This window comes from Capronia epimyces, assembly GCF_000585565.1.
Source record: "Capronia epimyces CBS 606.96 chromosome Unknown aczIQ-supercont1.9, whole genome shotgun sequence".
Lineage (NCBI taxonomy): Eukaryota > Fungi > Ascomycota > Eurotiomycetes > Chaetothyriales > Herpotrichiellaceae > Capronia > Capronia epimyces.
The window spans coordinates 566,883-587,249 of record NW_006912912.1 but is presented as its reverse complement, the minus strand read 5'-3'; the positions used below and the strand labels follow the sequence as shown (position 1 = coordinate 587,249).

The following is a 20,367-nucleotide window of genomic DNA, read 5'->3' as shown; positions in this document are numbered from 1 at the left end:
CCAAAGTGCCGGCTGCTCCGTAGTTGAAGACCAGATGCGACATCACAAGTGTTTGGTTCTTTTTGGCATCGGAGGGATGGGCTAGCCATCACTGGAATCTGATCAAAATCCCACTTCCCATTCGAGCATCAGGCAAGCGCAACCAATCCTCGCTCCTCGTCCAAATCATGAGATAGCAAAAGACCATGTACCTAGGTAATAATTCAACCCTTGACGTGGCTCCCATGGCTCAGGAAAATTTCCACCGATTGCCGCAATTCAGACATTCGCAGAACGTAGTCATCGGTTCATCGGCACTCCTCGTCTGTGCTTGGGAGTAGCTGACTTTCTTTTGGTGGCATTTGCCGCACTCGAGACTACTGCTGACGCTCTTCTCCTCTTGGGCGACCATCGCGTTGTTCATGTTCTCCTTTGCGATCTTCATATCCTCTTCACGCTGCTGCTTGGACTTCATCTCTTCATGGGTCATGCTCACAAACCGAACTGCCGTCACCTCTCCATTCAGGATCCTCTTGCGGAGACCTGGGTTGGATTTATTCTTCAGGTTCTGATATAGCGATCGCACTTTGTCCTTGTACACTGGTGATGCGGACGAGCCTTTTGCGTCCGGTAGGTTCAAAGCGGCCGATTCGATTTGTTTGGCCAGTTCTAGAATCTGTTTCATAGGCAAATCCGATCCTAGACACAGGCCGTCGTACATCAGGCCGATACAGTTGTTCCGTGCCGTATCCGTGGTGAGATCGTCGCGGGGGACTTTGTCCACTTTCCAATTCCTCTTGTCTGGTGGGACGCCGGGGCTGGTGACTTTGGGGGTGGGAGTGGCTGCCTTGGGTGCCGGTGAACTTGTCCCATTAGACCTCGCCCCGACCGGCGTTGATGCTCCGCTGGCCAGCTTCTGCTCATTTACCACATGTCTCCATCGGCTGATGATCTCGGACGCCAGCTGTGCGACCTGCGGATCAACATTTGGGACGCCTTTGACTTTGTTCACGATTTTGCCAATCCCGGTTGCTCGCAGCAGGTCTTCGCTCGGCCGCACGTTTGCTTTCAGATCGCGAAGGATGGTGATGATGTTTTCAGAAGGTTCTTTTGCCGCGACGGCTTTTTGTAAGGCAGAGCCTTTCGAGAGGATTTCTCGTCGATCCATGGTGGAGAGGAACGTGAGGGTTCGATGACTGGCGCAAATGGCAGTTACGCCGAGGAAAGGACGGGCGGCTGAGAAGGCTTAGAGAGTCGTTTTCGTCCCGTTCACTGTGCCATGACTGTTAGCAATTCCTTCTGCACAGTCGCCGCTATGCGTCCACCGTCGCGGGGTGAAGATCACAACCCAGGGCAATGGCGCTGGTTCCCAACGGCCAGTCACCGCTTGCGTTCAATATGGTGCGTTGACAAGTAAGCCTCTCGTGTTCAGCGTATAAACGTTGGTGACCGTTCGAGCTCGAAGCGCGGTGGTTGTGGTCGCACGGGCAATGAAGTAGTGGGAGGGCAGAGGGCTGAGGGCAGATGGGAGCGCAGGTCCTCCTTACCTCTACAGAAAGTCGAGGTTTCCTCCCCAACAAGGAACAGGCTCTGAAGGCAGATGTACAGATGTAGCGACGACGGAGGTGGTCTATGCAGCAGTATAAAGTAATGGAGAGAGAGAAGGCAGCCGCACGCAATGTTGAAGTGAGGCGGGCAGTAAATCGGCTGGGAGTGAGGTTGTGGCGCGCCGTTTTTGGTCAAAGAGGCGTCATTTCATCCAGGTCACATGTAATAGTGTGAAGTGCATGGGTACGGATACATATAGTTCAGCAATACAACCAAACGTGCTACATCGACATCGCAATTCAACTTGAACAGATCGTTTCCGTATTAAACTGATTCCACACCATGCAAGCTGTTCATGATACAGTGTGCGACTCCACGCTTCTTTGGGCCCCAAACTACCAAACACGACGCTGACGCTGGGCACGCGACCTAGCCTTGTCACTAGTATTCTAGTCGCACCTTCTGGCCCTTGACCCGGCCGATCACGATGTCGGCGGCATATTTGGGAATGACTTCATCGTCATGAAGCATCTCGAATTCTGCAGACGCGTCAGTTTACATCCTCGGTGTCTCATGTCAATACGATCACCAAACTTACCTTCGCTTGCGTCCTTGCCCATATGACTGAACAGGGCCTGCGGGCCACCTGGGTGCTCATCGAGCCAGTTGGTGACATCCATGACCACACCCTTGACTGCAATCCACAGATCGTCCTTCTTGTTGTGTTTCGCGACCTCTTCCAGCGAGAATTCTTTCTCCGGAACCTTGAACGAGCTCAGATCATTGTGATCCTTCTTCTTGCCAGCATCTTGGCTCTTGTTGCCATCCATCACCGGAGCAGCGCTCTTTTGAGCCTGCTTCGAGGTGATGTCAGTACCTGCCGATGCTCCTGACCCGCCACTGCCCCATTCCACCGAGACCTTGCCCGGGGTGTTCGGATCGATGTGGAGAGAGATCTGGCCCAGACGTTGGGCGGCCCCTACGCCACCTCCCGCGGTGAGCTTGTTGAACAGATATTGAGATGCCGATGCACCAGCAACTCGACCATAGACCACGCAGCCGAGAAGGGACGAACCGCCCAATCGGTTCGCGCCGTGAACGCCACCAGCAAGTTCACCACAAGCAAAGAGGGCCTCGAATGGCTTTTGTTCTTTGTTGAGTACTTGAGCCTTGTCGTTGATCTCCATCCCACCCATGGTGAAGTGCAGGACCGGTTCCATGACGGCTACATGGAAAGTGTCATTGATATCCAGGGGCAGGTTGTGGAAATACTTCTTGCCCCAGGCGTCCTTCTTCTTACCCTCAGCAATGGCGTTGTATTCCTTGAACTGTTTGTCCAGGGCCTCTTCACCGCAGCCGATCTCTTTCGCCAACTCTTGGCCCGTCATTTTCTTCATCAAACCACGGCCCGAATAGTGTCGGGTGTGGAAGTCCAGGACGTTGGACGCCTTTGAGTTCAGGACGAGTCGAATGGGCCACTTCCCTTTCTTCTTTTCTTCCCACATCTTCCCTGATACGTAGTCACGGTGGCCTAGATCGTCGCAGAACCGTTGACCATCGCTGTTTAGAAGGATGCCACCTTCGCCACGGAGGGCCTCGGCAGCCAGGAACTTCCATTTGGAATGGGGATCCTTGGGATCAACCAGACCAGTGGGATGGACTTGGACCTTGTCCATATCGATGTCATTGGCACCAATTGCCATCAACATCTTGTGGCCATCACCTGTGGCATGAGTGCCGTTGGTCGATGAAAGGTCGAAGGTATCTGGCCTGTGTTTCTTGAGGAGCGAGTCCGGTCCAAAGTCCGCAGCATAACCACCGGTCGCGAGAACCACCACGCCGTCAACCGAGTGCTTCTCGCCGTCATATTCGTACGTGACACCAGTGACGAGATTGCCGTCGTGATTCAAGGATGTGACCTTTGCCTTCTTGATAACCTCGACTCTGTCGGGGTCGGATTCGCAGAGTTCCTCCAATCTCTGCATTAGCGCGTATGTGATGGCCATGCCCGGGAATTTAGCATCGTGTCCTCTGTGGGTCCGGGGGAAAGAGTGTCCACTGTGCAGTTGGTTAGCTAGTCTCACCGAAACTGCCTGCGGATGTGCACATACCCAAGACGCGAGACCAGGGTCAGGTCAAGGTTGAAGACATCCTGTAGCCATTCGACGGCGGCCGCAGATTGGTATGTGAGGACTCGGATGAGATCGGGTCTCGCCTTGTCACGGGCGGACTTGAGAGTGTCCTCGTAGAATGCCTTGACACTATCACCAATGCCGAGGTCGACTTGGGTTCGGGTCAAGGCACCGTTGATGCCAGATGTGGCCTTGGTCGAGTTGCCACCGAAGAAGTCTGCGCACAAAGTGAGAATAGAGCTGGGCGAGGTAGGGATGATGGACACTGACTGTTCTTGTCTAGGACGAGGACACTGCCTCCGTTCAGGTAGACGGTATGGGCGGCACTGAGACCCGACACTGCGCTGCATGGTCAGTCTATGGAGGACAGGTCCGCACCAAGTTCGGGAATTGAACTTACAGCCACCACCAACAACAATAACACGAGGACCAGGCATCCTGAAGATCAAGCCAGAGACCGAGACAAAGGATGCGGCGAAGGTGACAGAGATGCTGAAGAGGAAGAGGAAGGCGAAGAATCAAGGGCTTTTGAAGGAAGACAGAAGACAGGAGAGATCACCTGCACGGGAACGGTCCGTGAGATGTCCTTGACGACAGGCCCAGCGGCAGCGGCGCAAGGGCACAGAGTGGTTGCGGAACTGTAATGCAAATGCAAATGCTAATGCTCTGGGGAGTTGAACCTCGGTACTGGTGCCTGGCTGGACGTAGCAGCGCAGGAAGTAAGACTGTAATGTGCTGCACCTGACTGGATGCTGACTGGATGCCCACACAGCGGTCTTCCACACCACAGCAAAGGTCGCTACGAACCACAATACTAGTATCCGTACTGTCGACGGGAACCTCGACCTCCGGGGAATGCGAAAATTATATGATGTGAATTTCTGCTCGTGTTGACCTCCATCTCTCGCTCTCTCGGGGCAAATTCCCATATTCAGACGCACGGGCAAACCACAGGCTGTTAGAGTAAGCTGACAGCCACCCCAAGCTCGCTGTTCTCTGCACCGAGGCCAAGGGGGGTGCTCTTCCGGCCCAGGCCTCCCCAGGCCTCCTTACAGGCAGTGAGCAGTCTCGTTGGGGGTCGCTGGCAGGCCTTAGGGAGTCTGAGAGCCTGAGGAGCCTGAGGAGCCCCAGTCTCACCCACAATCCCCATCCAACCCTGACTCTTTAGGCTCCCAAAGCCCGAGTTCATCCCCACGCAACCATCCAGCAGTCGTTTTTATTCACCCGAGAGCATTTTCACTTCGGCGCAGCACATGTCTCGGAGACTTCACCCTACCTGTCTCCCCTCCTCTCCCGGAGTGCAGTCCGCACTTTGTTTCATTCTCTTCCCCAGGGTCGTCGGTCAGTCAGTACGAGTACGAGTACCCAGGACACAACCTGGGGGTCTCACTGTCACAGGAAGCATGTGAAAATGATATCACTTCAAGACAAGATCTGTGCATCACGAGACCATTTTCTCGTCGAGTGTGAGGAGAACCAATGTAATTGGATTCAACCTTGCGGAGTATACTCCGTATACCTAGTAATGATTAATCACAGCATCCAATCCAAAGACCGTCAAAGGGTATCACTAAATATACAGTGCACCAGCCACGCCACCCAGCGCCCTTCCAACATCATTCCCGTATGTGCACGTAACATACTCCGTTTCTCTCGTTCCCATCCTTTTGTGGTATCTCCCATCTCTTCATCTCTTCATCTCTCATACAGCGTCAATAACATATTCAAGTTTGTCCGTCTGCTGTAAGTCTGCCAATACTCGGTTCAAAGCCCACCATGTGGGATGTCAGATGAACCAGTTTGGATCGACCAACTTCTCGGGTGTCTGCGAAAACATGTCCAGAAACTATCCTGGCAGCATCATCAGGAACAATCCCAGTCCTGCCATCCTCACCAGGTGATTCATGGAGGCATGTGTCCAGCCATGGGTACAAGCCCACCGTCTACCCTGGTAGCAGTAGCGGTAGGCCCTCATCCTTCCCTCGTGGCCCAGCGTCGTGAGTCGGTCTCTCGAATTGACAAGGTTGTTTCCTCTTGTGGAGTAATGCGATTTTGTGAAGCTTCTCTGATAAGTTCATGCTGTCTTCTCTGTGTCCATCAACTTCTTCTTTGGGCCCCCTCCGTTCTTATCTGTGAATGTGATAGAGAACCCGAGGCCTCTCGTGACAGCAGGGAGACGCTGGAGGTGGGAGAACGAAGACTCAATGCCGGTGACGATGCGCCCTGGCATTGCGCATTATGCATTTGCCTACTCTCGTTCTTGGGTTCTTTGTAGAACATGGTAAATCGAAGGGTTTGGTATCTCATGATCGTGGATTGTTATCAAAGGCGCGGAGCTGATGTGGAACAAGCGCACGGTGCAGACGAACGAAGAACTTCAAGTTGAATGAATGACTGAATTTGGTCTAATGGGAAGCAATACGATAAAACCGAAGAGGGCTATCTACAAAACACCTTGAATGCTCAGCGGGGTACAAGTGAATATTTGTACCTCATCATCGCTCTGACACATGGGGCCCGAGAGATACGCAAGTGTTTCGCACGGTCTGGGATCGATGATGCACTGCGATTTGTGGAGGACGAGGCAGGAAGCAGGGCTAGGGAGAAATCGGGCTTGCCTTCGGAACTTGGCTTGGGCTGGATCGGGCGACAACCCACGTGAGATCACATGACTATCTCGATGTTGTATTCGGATACAGTACGGAGTACAACCGCTTCCCTTCGGGCGTTCTTCACCCTTGCTTCACCAAGGCCATCTCCATGTCGCCGCATCATCAACAGGAAATCCTGATGAACTGAACGTCTTCCGTCCCCGTGCCCTTCGCCCTCCGGGACCATTTCCCTTGATTACAACGGTCCATGGCGTTGACGTGCCTCTTGCTATTTCTGTTAGACTTTCCATGTGTATATTTGTCGGTTTGCACAGACTAGAAAGCCGCTGCTATCCCACCTGATCCTGTACTCACGAGTATCGATGGGTCTAGCTTGCCCACGCCTCTGCCCAAGTTCTTTCGACCCCACTACCCCCTCAGACCATACTCGTAGTTGCTGTAGTACAGCGAGTTTGGGGACCAGGAAATGCGCTGCACCGAGTGCATGTCACCAGGGAGCACTAGAAAGTCGGGTCCATGTCCTGCGACCCTGCCATAACATGTTACCCGACCATGCTCGTAGAAGATCTAACCTAAGAGGTTCGTCCAATACGCTGGAAAGATGATGTCCCATCAAGCTCGTCAATCTCTCTGTGCACAAAGATAAGGACGGCGCAGGAGGCACGCCAGATCGGATCTGCGACTGGCCCGCCGTCATCGAAATTCCTTGGGTATTCACAATTCACCACACTGGGCAATCCTGATATCGAGAACCGGTCTCTCGCCCTGTCCACGCCCACCAGGCCCCGCTGTTCTGGTGTTTTCAATCATCCGAACAACATTCAGGCTGTCTTGATCAGCGACCTGCCCGAAGACGACGTGCTTGTTGTCCAGATGGGGCGTGGGCGCGCAGGTGATGAAGAATTGGCATCCATTGCTATTGGGGCCGGAGTTCGCCATCGACAATAGTCCAGCTGATGTGTGTTTGTGCTGGAACGATTCATCGGGAAACGCGGCGTTGTGGTAGATACTCGTGCTGCCGGTGCCATCTGAGTGGAGGAAGTCGCCGCCCTGGATCATGAAGTTTTTGATCTGTCAATGCCCACACGGACTGAAGATTAGTCTAGGCTCAGCAGTGCAAACAGATCGGATCAGATCAGGTTCCGATCCTGCAGATCAAGTAGTTTCTCGGTTCCTTGCTGTCCCTCTGTTTCGCTCGCCTCATTCATTGAGGCGGTAAATGTTTTGGATACATACCACACGATGGAACTTGCTGCCCTTGTACCCCTGCGGCTGGCCATTGACCTTGTGCTCGCCCGTGCAGAACTGTCTGAAGTTCTCGGCCGTTTTAGGCACCGTGTTGACGAAGAGGTGCATTTTGATCCGGCCGAGTGGTTCGCCTGTGTTAATGATCAGCGGGAAGTTGGTTGGCTGTTGATGTCAAGGGGGAAAAGATTGGTCGGGAGTTTGCCCTTGACCGATGAGCGCCGAGAACAGGGAGACTGAGGCTCTCTGGACGCTCTTTGTAGGCCATGGGCATGTCAAAAATTGTGGGAAAGAAGTACAAGTAAAGCAGCGCGTATGTCAAATTTGGTGGTAGCAACAATATGGATGATGAAAAACTTGCTGCCAGACTTGCTGCCACAACATCACAACATAGTGTTTCCATCTTGTGGTCCTAAAGATCCATGTTCCTGTGTGTAGCCATAGATGGGGACGGGACTGCGGAACTCACCACCTAACGTAATGTCGAAGAAGACAATGGGCTCGCCCTCCCCCGGCTTAGGGACAGCGATCGTTCCTGATGCCATTTCTAGTTTTTTTGGGGCGGCAGCGGAGGCAGGAAGGCCTAATCAAGCGAGCAGAAGATGTTTGGACCTGGTTGTTTATGGGCCTGAAGGTCTGGTATAAGGAAAATGGAGAATGAATGATCTTTGAAGAAGTAGAAAATGCTTGGAAGAATGTACGGTATCTCACGTAACTTATATTCGCACCGGTATCAACGTCATTTGAAATAAAATCTCCTAAAGGCGTCCATGACCCTGTCATTATTGCCCTGTTGTTTCCCAATAACAATGAGTAAATTACCAGCTACCACTATAATACTTTCAAAGATCCCAACACCAAGTCCGAACAGGAAACTATAGCGCGCCCTTTCTGTCTCGTTTCCAAAATTTAAGACCTTTCTTTTTCTTCGGCTCGCTCCTCTCTACGAGAGGCGGTATGGTGTAAGCCGGGCTCCTCGACCTTAGATCTTGAACAGCATCAACCCTCTCAGTCCATGGACCTTCCGGAATTTCGCCGATCTTGGTACTCGCAGTCATGATTGTCATGGTCGATGTTGGGCGTGCACCGTGGTGACCAGGCCTTGGCCTAGACCGTGAGTCAAGAGGAATCTTTGGAGGTCGAGGCGGAGGCATAAGGCCTTGAGACTGTCTGGCCGGTACATGAGTGTCGAAGAAATCAGCCGGGACAATCAGCATGCTAGGCTGCCTCTGAGGCCGTGAGTCTCCCTCTGATATCTGTGTCTGAAATGTTGAGTGTTTATCTGAGCCATGGCCCCGTGGTGTTATTGTTTCGGGAAATTGACGGTCCTCGGTTTTGTGAGTGCAATTTGACACCACACTGTGTTCTCCATCAGACTGCTTGCGGATATGCAAGTCATCCTGAGAAGCCGGAGATTTCATAGCTGCTGAATTCGACTGGCTCCTGCTGTGCTTCTCAGTCCTTGTTCCCTTGTGTTCTCTCGCTTTCCTGGCAGCAGTGACAGAGACGATTGAAGATCCGCTCTTTGATCTAATCCACCCCCCACGAACTAGGAGTGGTGTCGGAGATGGTCGGTTATGTGTCTTTGATGGTGACTTCGAGTTGCTCTTTCGACTCTGGCGATGACTGTTCCTGTCATCGGGCAGTTGATTCTCCTTCGGCTCGAGTGGTAGCCTGGGCTGTGAGGCAAGGCTAAGCCGTGTTTTCAGTTGACCCAGTGCTGTCATGGTATCCAGAGCAGCAGTTTCGGAGAGGTTGAACAATGCCTTCTGGGACATGACTTGTGACTTTGGATCTGCTGATAGCGCATAATTGATCAGATTGATCAGACCGGTATTGAGAGCCAAGAGCGTGTGTGCCAAACTTGAATGCGCTGCGCTGTCTCCGACCTCGAACCTACGGCCGAACTTGACCACACTCTGCTCGTATTCATGTTTAATCTGCAACGGTCGAGTTTTCAGCGATTCCTTGACCCATTCCTGTTCCTCCCATGGCCGGGGAAGTCTCGCACTTGACTTTCGTTTCTTTCCTCCTAGGCGATAGAAAACTTCCATTCCACTGCCGAAGGCTGAGATGATGGACACAACCACAGAAGCCACGTCGATTCCGCCCATGGTGCTGAACTCGAACTCTGTGGTGTCGGGTACCAATCACGTAGTCAACATACCATCCTCTGCATCACAGAAACTACACTCGAGACAGTCAGTCCCTCAAGTCACTAAATCAGTAACTGGCGAAAAAAGCAGCTTGATGGGGCACCCAAACAACGAGGAGTTGTAGTGGCTGGCCGGGCAAAGTATTGAAAGGTAGAGAGCAAGGCATCCTCCGAGCTGGGCGTCTGGTGCTGGGGAGATATAAAGGTGGCTGAGACTACTAGCGGGATCCCTGCATATGCAGTGCAAAGCTTTAAGAAGTGACAGCAGGATTGTCTGCTACAGGTTCAGGAACATGTGCAGAGAGACGGGTGCTATGAAGCCTGAATCGAGGGGAAGGTGGTTGACTAAGTGACAAGGGCCTGTTACGTGACTGGTAGAAGATACCAGACCCCATGCAGCCAGGCGCCCCGGGCGCAATTCCAGGCGCTTATCGCCCGGCAGGTTCACTGAGTAGTCTGAGGACGGGAAGAGAGGAAGCATGCATGTAGCCGATGGTTGTTCTGGTGTGTCTTGACAAGTCGATGGCCAGTAGAGGGACCAACTGGCAAAATAAGGCACTGAATGGTGGACAGAGAACAAATCATCGTTGCAGATGCGAGTGAAAGACCAAAGACCAGCATAGCGATCACGAAGACTGGTCAGGCATACTCCTCGCTCCCCACCAGAGTTCTCTCTTCCGGCATCAATCAATCATGTAGTCATTCCTCACGTACAGCAGCTTCTTTGACAGACTTGTGTACACTGGAACGTTTCAGCCGAACACGTCCCGAATTGACCAGACCCGACCCAAGCCCCTTTCCTGTTGGCTTTTTGGTAAAGTTGAACGGTCTCACTTGCCCGCTTTAGGCCCTGCGACACCTGCACCGATAACACTGGGCAATTCCTGGCTGCCCATATTGAATAACATACCAATGGCCCCAGCAATCAAGGCCGTCATTACGACACCGAAACCAGCAAATAAAATGAAAGGTGTGCTGATGTCTTTCTTCTGGCACGCCGCTCCACCCCACTGGACCGTCTTCTTTGTGCCGTCTTCATTCACACGCACTAGTGTGGTACCACACCGGCATTTGAAGCAGTTCGCATGTGCTTGATAGCAGGAACCGTGGCCGGAGCAGAGATTAGTGGTGTTCTCGCATGCAGATTGTGAGGTGAAGCACGCCGGTAGGGCTGAAGGGAGCGTGAAGTTCTTGCTAGCGTTGGAAGATGCTGTATTGTCAAGGGACAAGGTATCTTTAGGAGTTGCTGAGGGAAGATCGAGGGGTTCCTCTTCGGACGTCTCTGGTGTACGCGCATGGTGTTGATGTGCATGCTTGTCAGAGGTCTTGGAGAGCTTCGATGGGAGCAAGAGGACCGTTGACTCCACGTTCTCACTGGCTGACAGGTGTTTGAGAATTCGGATCAGGGAGGGCAATTTGGTCTTGACCTCAGATGGGTTTGTTGGCAGGTAGCCATAGAGGGACAGGATGATAGGGATATTGGGGATCTCCACGGACGCAAGGCATAGCCGCTCCTGTGATGGTCAAGTCAGCGGGTTGCACGTCTCAAGCGGGTCGACCGGAGCGTACATTCCCCAAAGGATATGAGAAGATGACTTCTACTCCTTTGCTGTTTGGTGCATTGAGGCTCGGAGGGACAATGTATTCGCAGGTGAAATCCTTCTGTCTGCGATTAGGAATTGCCTTGAAGTCCGTGAGCAGGTCCTTCGCTGGTTCTTGTATCCAGAGGTCAGGCATGGCAGTATCGAAGTCGTTGATCTGCATGTCGACTCCCGATATTCTTATGAACAGCTTGCCCGGTGCCTCCCCCGTCTGGTCCTCCCGGAAAAGTGGTGCTTGATAGCCTCCATAGGCGTTGATTTCTTCGAGTAGCCTATCCTCCACGATTCCCAGTTGTCGGTCGGCCGTGAGGCTTCTTCTTCTTGCGATGATTGCGCTGGCTGTCTCAGAATCAATCATTGACGTCGACGGAGAGGCGACTTTGGGATCGACCGCGAATAGATATCCACCTTGAGCAGCGACATGGTGCAGAAGCGCCACGCAGGGCAGGAGGGCGGCGAATGTCTTCATCGTTCCAGTTGCCGGCTCCTCGACGAGGGTTGATCGCGTTGGCAGCAGCTGGAAAGGAGAAGACTGAAAGGGGGATATTGGGATGTTAGGACATTGGTTTGGCCTGTCAAAAGCACACGGCGCAGGCGCAGCTGTCAGTATTATTACACGTACGGATACTAGTACGGAGTGCAGTACTCGCTTCACGTGCCATCGCCTTCCGCAGCCCATCATCCCCCACAAACCAAGATCTTTCTCCGTCACGACTCACAATAGTCAAAGACTACGGCCCGGCAGCATCGTCTGCATTCTCCTCGTGGTCTCCTCTCAGATAACGGCGTATGAAACAAGTCTCCTGCCGTCCATAAGCAACGACCCTCCCGCAGATCTACCGCCGCAACCAAATGCGGGCGAGTCGACCATCCAACTTCCTCCGCTACAATAATGTCCGCAATTGATGCAACTCGATGCTTCAGTCCCTGTTCCGTCGGTCGCGGACAGCGCGTGTGCCGCTCCAGAACGGGCAGATTGGCCTCCAAAGAGTGTCGGTGACAAGACAATCCAAGTATGTGTGTGGCCTGTGTGGTTGGAGTGACTGATCTGGATAACAAGGGCCTAACATTATCTTCCAGACCGTTTACTTCTCGCCTCTTGAGCAGTTTTCTCATCAGTTATTGTGTGATATCCACTGCCAGCTACATATTCCCGAAAGAGACGAGTGCAAAGGCCGCCGACGCCGACCTCGAAATTGTTCGATCCCGGGTTGAAGGGCTGACGCAAGGACCTGGGTCGCAGCAGCGCACGCCCTCAAACTCATTCCCAGGCCCCGAGCTGGGGCAGAACGAAATCAGCTTTCCGCTTCTTGTATATATCCGTCAGCGAAATGGACGACCTTATAGACCCAGCGATCCTGAATGGAAGACGTTTCAACGACTACAGCAGGACAAGAAACTCCTGCACGATTTAAAAGTGGAGGTTGCTCGACAGGCGGAGAAGGAAGCGAAGAAACGAGGACAACTGGCCGCATTTCTCGGGATCATCAAGCCGGGCCAAATGCGAGTGAATTTGGAACTCGTCGTCCCCCTCAACCGGCCCCCTGTGTATGAGGTACCATATTTTGTGAGTAAGTCTGGCCAGGCCTCGGTCGATTGGCGTCCTCTACCAGAGAGTTTGGGGAGCAAACTGGATCGTGCTTTCCATCCCATCATTCTTTCGAGAGCTTTCTATCATGGGCTTAGAGAATTCTGGGTCGTGTCATATCGAATCACAAAGGCCCGAGTGCAGGATCGATTGAATTCTACGAGGCCTTCGTCTGGCGGTGTCCAGACTAGCAGCAGTAGCAGCAAGATAAACCCGTTGTATCTGGTGCGTCCGCCGACGAGGCCTCCCACTGAAGAGGAAAAGACAGCTCAGCAACTACCGATCCGTGGAGTTTCGGAGAACGATATGAAAAAAATGTTACCATTTCTGCGCGGCGAGTATGGAGAACATGCCTCGAGACAGGCCTACCGTGATGCTGTCAGGTCAATGACATACCAACATGCCATCGAGTCAGCCTGTACGGTGTTCCGTTTGCATTGGTCTCTGGGACAAGCGAAAGCGGAGCGCACCGACGCTCGGGACCCATGCCATATCATTGGGTATGTCGAATTTGTCGGGGAACGTGGCAAGCTGCGTCTGGATGTGTTTGCCGTCTACTCTCCCCAATCCAAGAGCCTTGTCGGCCGGCCCATGATCACCAAAGCATATGGGATCCCAGACGCTACGACATGGCACAAACCATTGAGCTCCCGCAACCGACCTAGCTTCTTGCAACCAGAGGGGATGAAGAGCCCCGATTCTAAACATCAAACCCATCCGCCCGAGGATTCCGCCACCGACTCTTCTGCCGCGGAGAAAGAAAGGAGAGAAGTAGGTTCACGGGAAGAGGAAAGAGGGGGAGAAAAGTGAGCCTTTGCCTTTGATGTACCTGAATCAAGCCTGCTATGGATCTTTGCACGGGTGCTTTTGTGTGCAAGTTGTTCATAAAACTGTTTGGGTACCGTCACTATATGGACTGTAAGGGTGTGCGTCCCAGCGCTCATGGGGCTCAGCCGAAAACGAGGAAATCCTACTAAACGATGTCTTTGCTCGGTTGTAGAGGAGCGGAGGGGTGGTTGATGGAGGGCTGCGAGCTGTGCGCTTCTTCCGATCAGTTGGTGCAGGGGTAGATATTCAAAGGTATCCTTTGCGATCCTCCATGTACGGAGTACAGACACACCGCAAGGTCTGGAAAACAATCTGGATTCTCTCTCCAATCCTCTCAATCGCGCTTCTTTTCCTCGGTAGAGAAGAGAAGCTGTCAAAACTTTTGATTGTCCCTTTTTTTGGCCCGTGGTAGTGGTAGTGGTACAGCAGTGCCTCGATATATTACACCCCTTTTGCCACACAGGCCTCGGTCAGGCGCTTGAGTATTTCATGGCCTGCCTCAACGACCCCGTTTATATCCTGCGTCGTTAGATCTTCATGATCCGGCCGCTCTTTGACCTCCTTCGTTCGACGCTGGTGGTAGACTTTCTCAAGTTCCATTCCCCTTCCCATCTCGCCTCATACTAGTCCTCAGGGTCGGCCTCTTCGTTGCCTATTCCTTGTCACGCTCTTTCCGTCTTGCTTGCTCTTTCGTTTGGTGAACATTTATGTCTACATGTGTACTAACTATCCTTCCATGGCCTTGACCGCGCCATCGTAGTGCTTCTTGCACTCATCCTGGGCCTTCCGCACAATCTCCTCCATCTGCTTGTGCGCCTTATGGAGCTCGTCGACGATGACGAGTTTCTGGTTCTCCATTTTGCGGAATCGCTTCTGGGCATCGCCACGGGCGTTGCGTACGTCGAGGCTGGCGCGGTCGAATACCTTTTTGGCTTCAGCGCGGGCTTGGGCGCGCGTCTCGGCAGTCATGGGCGGCACTGGCACTAGAACCAAAAGCGGGTTGTGCTGGTCAACTTGGGGCACTAGGCTGTGCGGGCTGCCGATGATCGAGGAGCAGATTGGCTTGACTTGCTAAGGAAGACCGAAATGGGGCGTTAGTCAGGAACGAGAGAGGACGCCGGAAGCCATGGCGGGATAGACATGGACGCAGAGGAACGGCGTCGGTCAACCTAAAAAACCAAGAGGGCAGAATAACCTCAAGAAGACACCAGATGCAAGCGCAAGAAAAAGGAACAGGGGCTTAAGTAGTAGAACAGCGAGGCGTGGAACAACGATGCGAGGGAAAGACATACCGCCTGCTCCGCACAAAATACCTGCACCATTCTGCCCCCTCGAGGCGTGACACTGGCCAAATCCCCAATCTTCGTCCTCTCCTTATGCGGCGACGCGCCATGAGCATCGTGGCCCTTGACGTTGATCTCGACGGGGAGCGACTCAACCATGGCGGGTGTCACTCGCCCTGCGTCGCGTGTCTTGACCAGCCCATCCTTCAGCCTGGAGATGGCTTTTGCAATCTTGTCGTTTAAGTCTGTAAAGTCGTAGGGGTCGAGCTCGGAATCGCGTCCGCGGGTCGCCATGTTGTCGGGCACATGGCCTTCCTTCTTGGGGGGTGTCACTTCGGGCGATTTGCGCGATGATTTGTTGGACGAGGAAGATTTCTTCAGCCACCCGGTCGAAGTGCTAAATTGCTGGGCTGCCGCTGCCGCTTGGGACGGTCTCTGGAGACTCGCACTCACGAGGGTCGGCCGTCGTAGCAAGAGACTGCGGCATTGGAGACAGATGGATGGTTGGGACGAGGATTGCGGCTGCGCGGCGAGCAAACCCCGCTGGACAAGACGGAGAGAGGAGTCTCTGCGCATTGTGGTTGAGAAGCTGTCCAGCCGTCTGGAAGTGAGGTCAGAAATGGGAACCTTCCAAGGACTGTTTGAGACGTCGATGGTTTTGGTGGATGATGTTGGAGAAGCTTCGGATGCTGCGTATTGAGCCACAAAAGCGGCGTTGCAATTCGTTTCCCATCAGTTGAACTACTATTATGTTACTACTCTGTACTCTTGGATCTACAATCGAGGAAATTGCCTGGCATAAAGCTGGGATTTTCGACCCACCAGGAAAAAGGTATTCAGCTCTTGAATATGTTTTGCTGGAGGGGCTTTGATCCCATATTGTACGCCCTGCAGGGTGTCAGATTGAAATGCGGAACGCGGTTGCTGATGCTAAACATACACACACCATGTTACGCGCCTGTGCGTTTGCACGACCTGTGATTCAGAGCTTTGCAAGTGTCCTTTCCTCCTGCTGTTCCATTGTTTCACAATATCTTCTGGATGATTTCAAGAGTTCAGGTTGAGTTGAATATATTATGCATTGGGATATAGGCAGTGCGCAATGCCTCTCCGAAGCTGCAGCTACCGGCCTTGCTCACGACCTGCGGAACGGACGTTCGGAAGCTGTATGATTTGCTCTGCGCATTACTGCACAAGACATTCGGCATCTCCCTTCCATAGCTGTCCTTCAGAGGTGGAACGCTTGCTCTCCTTTAGTGACTGGGCTGGGAACTAATATCAACAGAATACGGACCCAGATACCTATTATGCGGCTTTGGATGCCGCCAAAAAGCAGCATTTATTAAGCCTCATTGCCAAAATCAACCTCGTGGCCCTGACTTCGGCTGCTAGCACGGCTCGCAATGGCTTGTGCTGTAGAGTGCCAGCTCTCGAATTCCATTCCAAGGGTCGGCCCAATCTAGAACTTATCCAGAGCCAGTTGGGCGGCCAAAATTGTCATCTTGACATTGAGTTCGAGGACGGTACCGTCTGGCTGGCCCGTATCCGCCTCGACGATCCTCTACTTCCGCCGAAACCTACCCAAGAATACATCTTCATGAGCGAGATGGCAACGCTGAAATTTCTAGAGAAGACAGGCGTCCCCGCTCCAAAGGTCTACGCATATGCTGCTGATTCCATCATCAATCCTGTTCGTGCATCATACGCGCTTATGGAAAAGTTGCCTGGTGTGCCATTGGAATGGGATGAAGCTACATCCGGCCAAAGGACCAGAGTCATGGACCAGCTTGTGGATATCTTCCTTGAATTAGAGAAGCACCCTTTTCACACCAGTGGATCCCTGAGCCTTAGCCAGGACGTTCTCAAAGTTGGCGGCTTCGCGCAACTACCTTTGTTCTCGTCCCCAGAACAGACACTGGGCCCTTTCGAAACCCTACAGTCTTCGCTACATGCCATGATCTCTCAGCAGCAAGACCAAATCGTCAACGGCGAGCTTTCCTCTCTGGCCGTGGATAATTATCTCTCCCACTGCTGGCGTCTTGACATGATCACGCATGTCACTGCCCACTGCCACGAAAGCGGACCAAGCTTCTTCCTCAAACATTTTGACGATAAGGGTGATCATATACTCGTCGACGCTGATTTCAACATCACTGGTATCATCGACTGGGAATTTGCCTCCGCCGAGCCCAATACTCTCGCCTTTAGCACGCCGTGCATGCTCTGGCCTGTGGGAGACTTTTATGAAGGGAAGAATGGGCTTTCTGCGGAAGAGATCGAGTTTGCAGGGATTTTCCAGGCCCGTGGCCGTGGTGACATCGGCAAGATTATGCTGGAGAGTAGAAAGATGCAACGATTCATTTTTTTCAATGGTGGGGGTGTCTCTAGCGACCAAGAGGAATTTCAGGCTCTATTTACTGGGCTGAGAACTGCATGGGCCACACAAGATGAGCATCCGACCTCTTACGAAGATTGGAAACGGGACGCGGAAAAGAGATACAAAGGCGATCCTGGCCTGCAGATTGTCCTCCGGGGCCAAAGTGGCAGTGTTTCAAAAACCGGAGGACGGCAGTGCAGTTGCTGCCGGATTCAAGGGGTAAATGAAGGTTAGATTTAGAGTGCGTCAGAAATTGGGATAGCACTGAAGTCAACAGACATAGAGCCAGGCAGTGGCACTACTTCCTAATAGTTCAACTTGGAACGAGAAAACAAGATGTCATTCTGCAAGCCTGTGGAAAAGTGCCGCTCTATCTGATCATCAACAGCCACGACTTTTTCTCCCAGCTTTTAGGTCACAAAGTCACCCAGTGAGCAATTCGGACTCTTTGAGAAATCATCCGAAACGACGCCAGCCAAACCTGAAACGGCATGCATACTCGTGAACGTGAAAGACCTTCTTCCCCTGTCTCGGCTGCAAAAAGGCCATTCGTTGCTCGGCAACTTTGAGGGAAACCGAGAGCAGATCTGATTAAGAGTGCCCGGGCACAGGTATAATTTACCTCGTGGCCATGGCCTTGGTCACAGCTCTCTTCAATGCCAACTCCTTCTTCTTCAAGTCGTCGGGGCTCGACTCCTCCAGCTCAAGCTGCTGCATGGCGTCGCTGAGGGCCTCCTCAATCTTGGCCTTGTTGCCACGCTTCATCTTCAGCGACAAGCCCGGGTCAGAGATGATTTCCTCGACACGGCCAATGTAGGACTCGAGCTGCTGCTTCGCCTCGAATTTCTTGGTGAAAGCCTCGTCAGTGGTCTTGAATTTGGCAGCGTCCTCAACCATCTGTTCGATCTCAGCGCTGGACAGCTTGCCAGTCGCGTTCGAGATGGTGATGTTGGCGCTTCGGCCCGACGATTTCTCGGTAGCAGTGACCTTGAGAATACCGTTCACGTCGACTTCGAAGACAACCTCAAGTTGAGCATCACCGGCCTTCATGGGCGGGATAGGAGCCAGGGTAAATTCACCCAGGGAGGTGTTGTCCTCGCAGTTGGTTCGCTCACCCTGGTACACGGGGAATTGAACGGTCTGCTGCGCATCTTGGACGGTAGTGAAGGTTCTGTCTCATATGTTAGTACAGAAGAAACACCAACATGAGGGTAATCTTACCTCTTTTTCAAAACGGGAACAGTGCTGCCGCGAGGGACGACAGGGGCAAAGATGTTGCCTTCCATGGCAACACCCAGGGAGAGCGGCACGACATCAAGCAGAAGAAGGTCGGCGGTCTCGGCAGAAGTGGCCTTTCCAGAGAGGATTCCAGCCTGGACGGCGGCGCCGTATGCGACAGCCTCATCGGGGTTGATGCTCTAAAGCCAAGTTAGCAAAGCATAAAGTCTCATCATGTCGAATTACGTACCTTCTCCAACTTCTTGCCATCAAAGAAGTCGCTGAGCAGTTTCTGAATGCGGGGAATACGGGTAGAACCGCCCACCAACACGATCACATCGACACCAGACTTGGCAACGCCGGCATCCTTCAGAACCTGTTGAACAGGGTCGATAGTGCCGTTGAAAGCCTTGGCGTTGAGGTCTTCGAAACGAGCCCGGGTGATTTGGGTGTTGAAGTCCTCACCGTCGAAGAGCGAGTCAATTTCGACGGTGGTCTGGGTAGCGCTGGACAGGGTTCTCTTCGCACGCTCGCAGGCAGTGCGGAGTCTGCGGAGGGCACGGGCGTCACCAGAGAGATCCTTCTTGGTTTTTCTTTGGAACTCCTTCTTGAAGTGGTCGAGGAGGTTGGTGTCGAAATCTTGACCGCCCAAGTGGGTGTCACCAGCGGTGGCCTTGACCGTGAAGACGCCGCCGTGGATGTTGAGAAGGGAGACATCGAAAGTACCACCACCAAGATCGTAAATGAGGACATTTCGCTCCTTGTCAGTCTTACCAGAACCCAGACCATATGCGATGGCCGCAGCAGTGGGCTCGTTGATGATACGGAGAACATTGAGGCCAGCGATGGCACCGGCATCCTTGGTGGCTTGTCGCTGGTTGTCGTTGAAGTAGGCAGGGACTGTGACAACGGCCTTCTCGACTTTCTTGCCCAATTTGGTTTCGGCAACCTCCTTCATCTGTGCGCGGGATTAGTACTGCAGACGTAGAGACTGCTGGTGCAACCGTACCTTCGTGAGGACCATCGACGAGATTTCTTGTGGCGAAAAAGTCTTTGTCTCTCCCAGATATCTGACTTGCACCATAGGGTTGCCACCTTGGTCAACAACCTTGAATGGCCATGATTCAACATCCTTCTTGACAATAGGGTCGTCAAATCGTCGTCCAATCAAACGCCTGCGCTCTTGTCAGCACTTGTCATCCTAGTCCCAGCGGGCGCAAACTGACTTGACATCGAAGACTGTGTTTTCAGGGTTCATTGCAGCCTGGTTCTTCGCGGCCTCGCCAATGAGGCGTTCTTCATCGGTAAAGGAGACGAACGAAGGGGTGGTGAAGCTACCCTGCTCGTTGGCGACTGCGATAAGTGTCAGTAACCGCCATTCTACTAAACTGCCAATAAACAAGCAACGAGACGATACATACTGATTTCGACATTGTTGCCGTCGTAGTTTGCAACACAGGAATATGTGGTACCTGGTATATTTGTTAGACGAGGTGGCAGGCAGGCTTCGTAAGCGGAATCCTACCCAGATCGATGCCAATGGCACCGTCATATAGTTCGTCGGACATGATTGCGATGTGCAAGGACTCCTGAGTCGACTCTGCGAGAATGGGGTAGATAGAGGAGGGGAGGAAAAGACAACAGAGGTGGAAAAGTTGTCGAACGACAGACAATATAGCGCAGCCAACTCGAACTTTTGGGGCGGGCCACATAAATTTTCCAAAAAATTTGGCCAAGAAACTCGCCGCTGTTACTACCACAGCACTATCTCCGGCCTGACTTACGCTAATCCCTTTGCAGA

The 20,367-nt window shown here is 52.8% G+C and overlaps 9 protein-coding genes across 9 annotated transcripts; 2 read left to right on the top strand and 7 right to left on the bottom strand.

Moving 5' to 3' along the window:
• Positions 1 to 229: 229 nt before the first annotated feature.
• Positions 230 to 1,147, bottom strand: A1O3_09200 (transcription elongation factor S-II; the record flags this gene model as incomplete). The annotated part of the gene is made up of 1 exon (XM_007739295.1): positions 230 to 1,147. One exon carries the CDS (start codon positions 1,145 to 1,147, stop codon positions 230 to 232), a length of 918 nt encoding a protein of 305 aa, XP_007737485.1.
• Positions 1,148 to 1,968: 821 nt separating this feature from the next.
• A1O3_09199 (uncharacterized protein) lies at positions 1,969 to 4,096 on the bottom strand (the record flags this gene model as incomplete). Its single annotated transcript, XM_007739294.1, has 5 exons — positions 1,969 to 2,066; positions 2,126 to 3,585; positions 3,639 to 3,876; positions 3,930 to 3,998; positions 4,060 to 4,096. The coding sequence occupies 5 exons, from the start codon at positions 4,094 to 4,096 to the stop codon at positions 1,969 to 1,971; spliced, it is 1,902 nt and encodes a 633-aa protein (XP_007737484.1).
• A 2,889-nt stretch (positions 4,097 to 6,985) lies between these two features.
• A1O3_09198 (peptidyl-prolyl cis-trans isomerase H) lies at positions 6,986 to 7,627 on the bottom strand (the record flags this gene model as incomplete). Its single annotated transcript, XM_007739293.1, has 2 exons — positions 6,986 to 7,342; positions 7,508 to 7,627. 2 exons carry the CDS (start codon positions 7,625 to 7,627, stop codon positions 6,986 to 6,988), a joined length of 477 nt encoding a protein of 158 aa, XP_007737483.1.
• Positions 7,628 to 8,391: 764 nt separating this feature from the next.
• Positions 8,392 to 9,630, bottom strand: A1O3_09197 (uncharacterized protein; the record flags this gene model as incomplete). Its single annotated transcript, XM_007739292.1, has 1 exon — positions 8,392 to 9,630. One exon carries the CDS (start codon positions 9,628 to 9,630, stop codon positions 8,392 to 8,394), a length of 1,239 nt encoding a protein of 412 aa, XP_007737482.1.
• Positions 9,631 to 10,501: 871 nt separating this feature from the next.
• Positions 10,502 to 11,741, bottom strand: A1O3_09196 (uncharacterized protein; the record flags this gene model as incomplete). Its single annotated transcript, XM_007739291.1, has 2 exons — positions 10,502 to 11,185; positions 11,241 to 11,741. The coding sequence occupies 2 exons, from the start codon at positions 11,739 to 11,741 to the stop codon at positions 10,502 to 10,504; spliced, it is 1,185 nt and encodes a 394-aa protein (XP_007737481.1).
• Positions 11,742 to 12,287: 546 nt separating this feature from the next.
• On the top strand, positions 12,288 to 13,670 carry A1O3_09195 (uncharacterized protein; the record flags this gene model as incomplete). Its single annotated transcript, XM_007739290.1, has 1 exon — positions 12,288 to 13,670. One exon carries the CDS (start codon positions 12,288 to 12,290, stop codon positions 13,668 to 13,670), a length of 1,383 nt encoding a protein of 460 aa, XP_007737480.1.
• Positions 13,671 to 14,414: 744 nt separating this feature from the next.
• A1O3_09194 (uncharacterized protein) lies at positions 14,415 to 15,547 on the bottom strand (the record flags this gene model as incomplete). The annotated part of the gene is made up of 2 exons (XM_007739289.1): positions 14,415 to 14,759; positions 14,981 to 15,547. 2 exons carry the CDS (start codon positions 15,545 to 15,547, stop codon positions 14,415 to 14,417), a joined length of 912 nt encoding a protein of 303 aa, XP_007737479.1.
• Positions 15,548 to 16,047: 500 nt separating this feature from the next.
• Positions 16,048 to 17,582, top strand: A1O3_09193 (uncharacterized protein; the record flags this gene model as incomplete). Its single annotated transcript, XM_007739288.1, has 2 exons — positions 16,048 to 16,137; positions 16,257 to 17,582. The coding sequence occupies 2 exons, from the start codon at positions 16,048 to 16,050 to the stop codon at positions 17,580 to 17,582; spliced, it is 1,416 nt and encodes a 471-aa protein (XP_007737478.1).
• Positions 17,583 to 17,966: 384 nt separating this feature from the next.
• A1O3_09192 (heat shock protein SSB1) lies at positions 17,967 to 20,134 on the bottom strand (the record flags this gene model as incomplete). Its single annotated transcript, XM_007739287.1, has 7 exons — positions 17,967 to 18,519; positions 18,570 to 18,766; positions 18,817 to 19,524; positions 19,576 to 19,741; positions 19,793 to 19,919; positions 19,988 to 20,038; positions 20,092 to 20,134. The coding sequence occupies 7 exons, from the start codon at positions 20,132 to 20,134 to the stop codon at positions 17,967 to 17,969; spliced, it is 1,845 nt and encodes a 614-aa protein (XP_007737477.1).
• Between the last annotated feature and the right edge of the window lie 233 nt (positions 20,135 to 20,367).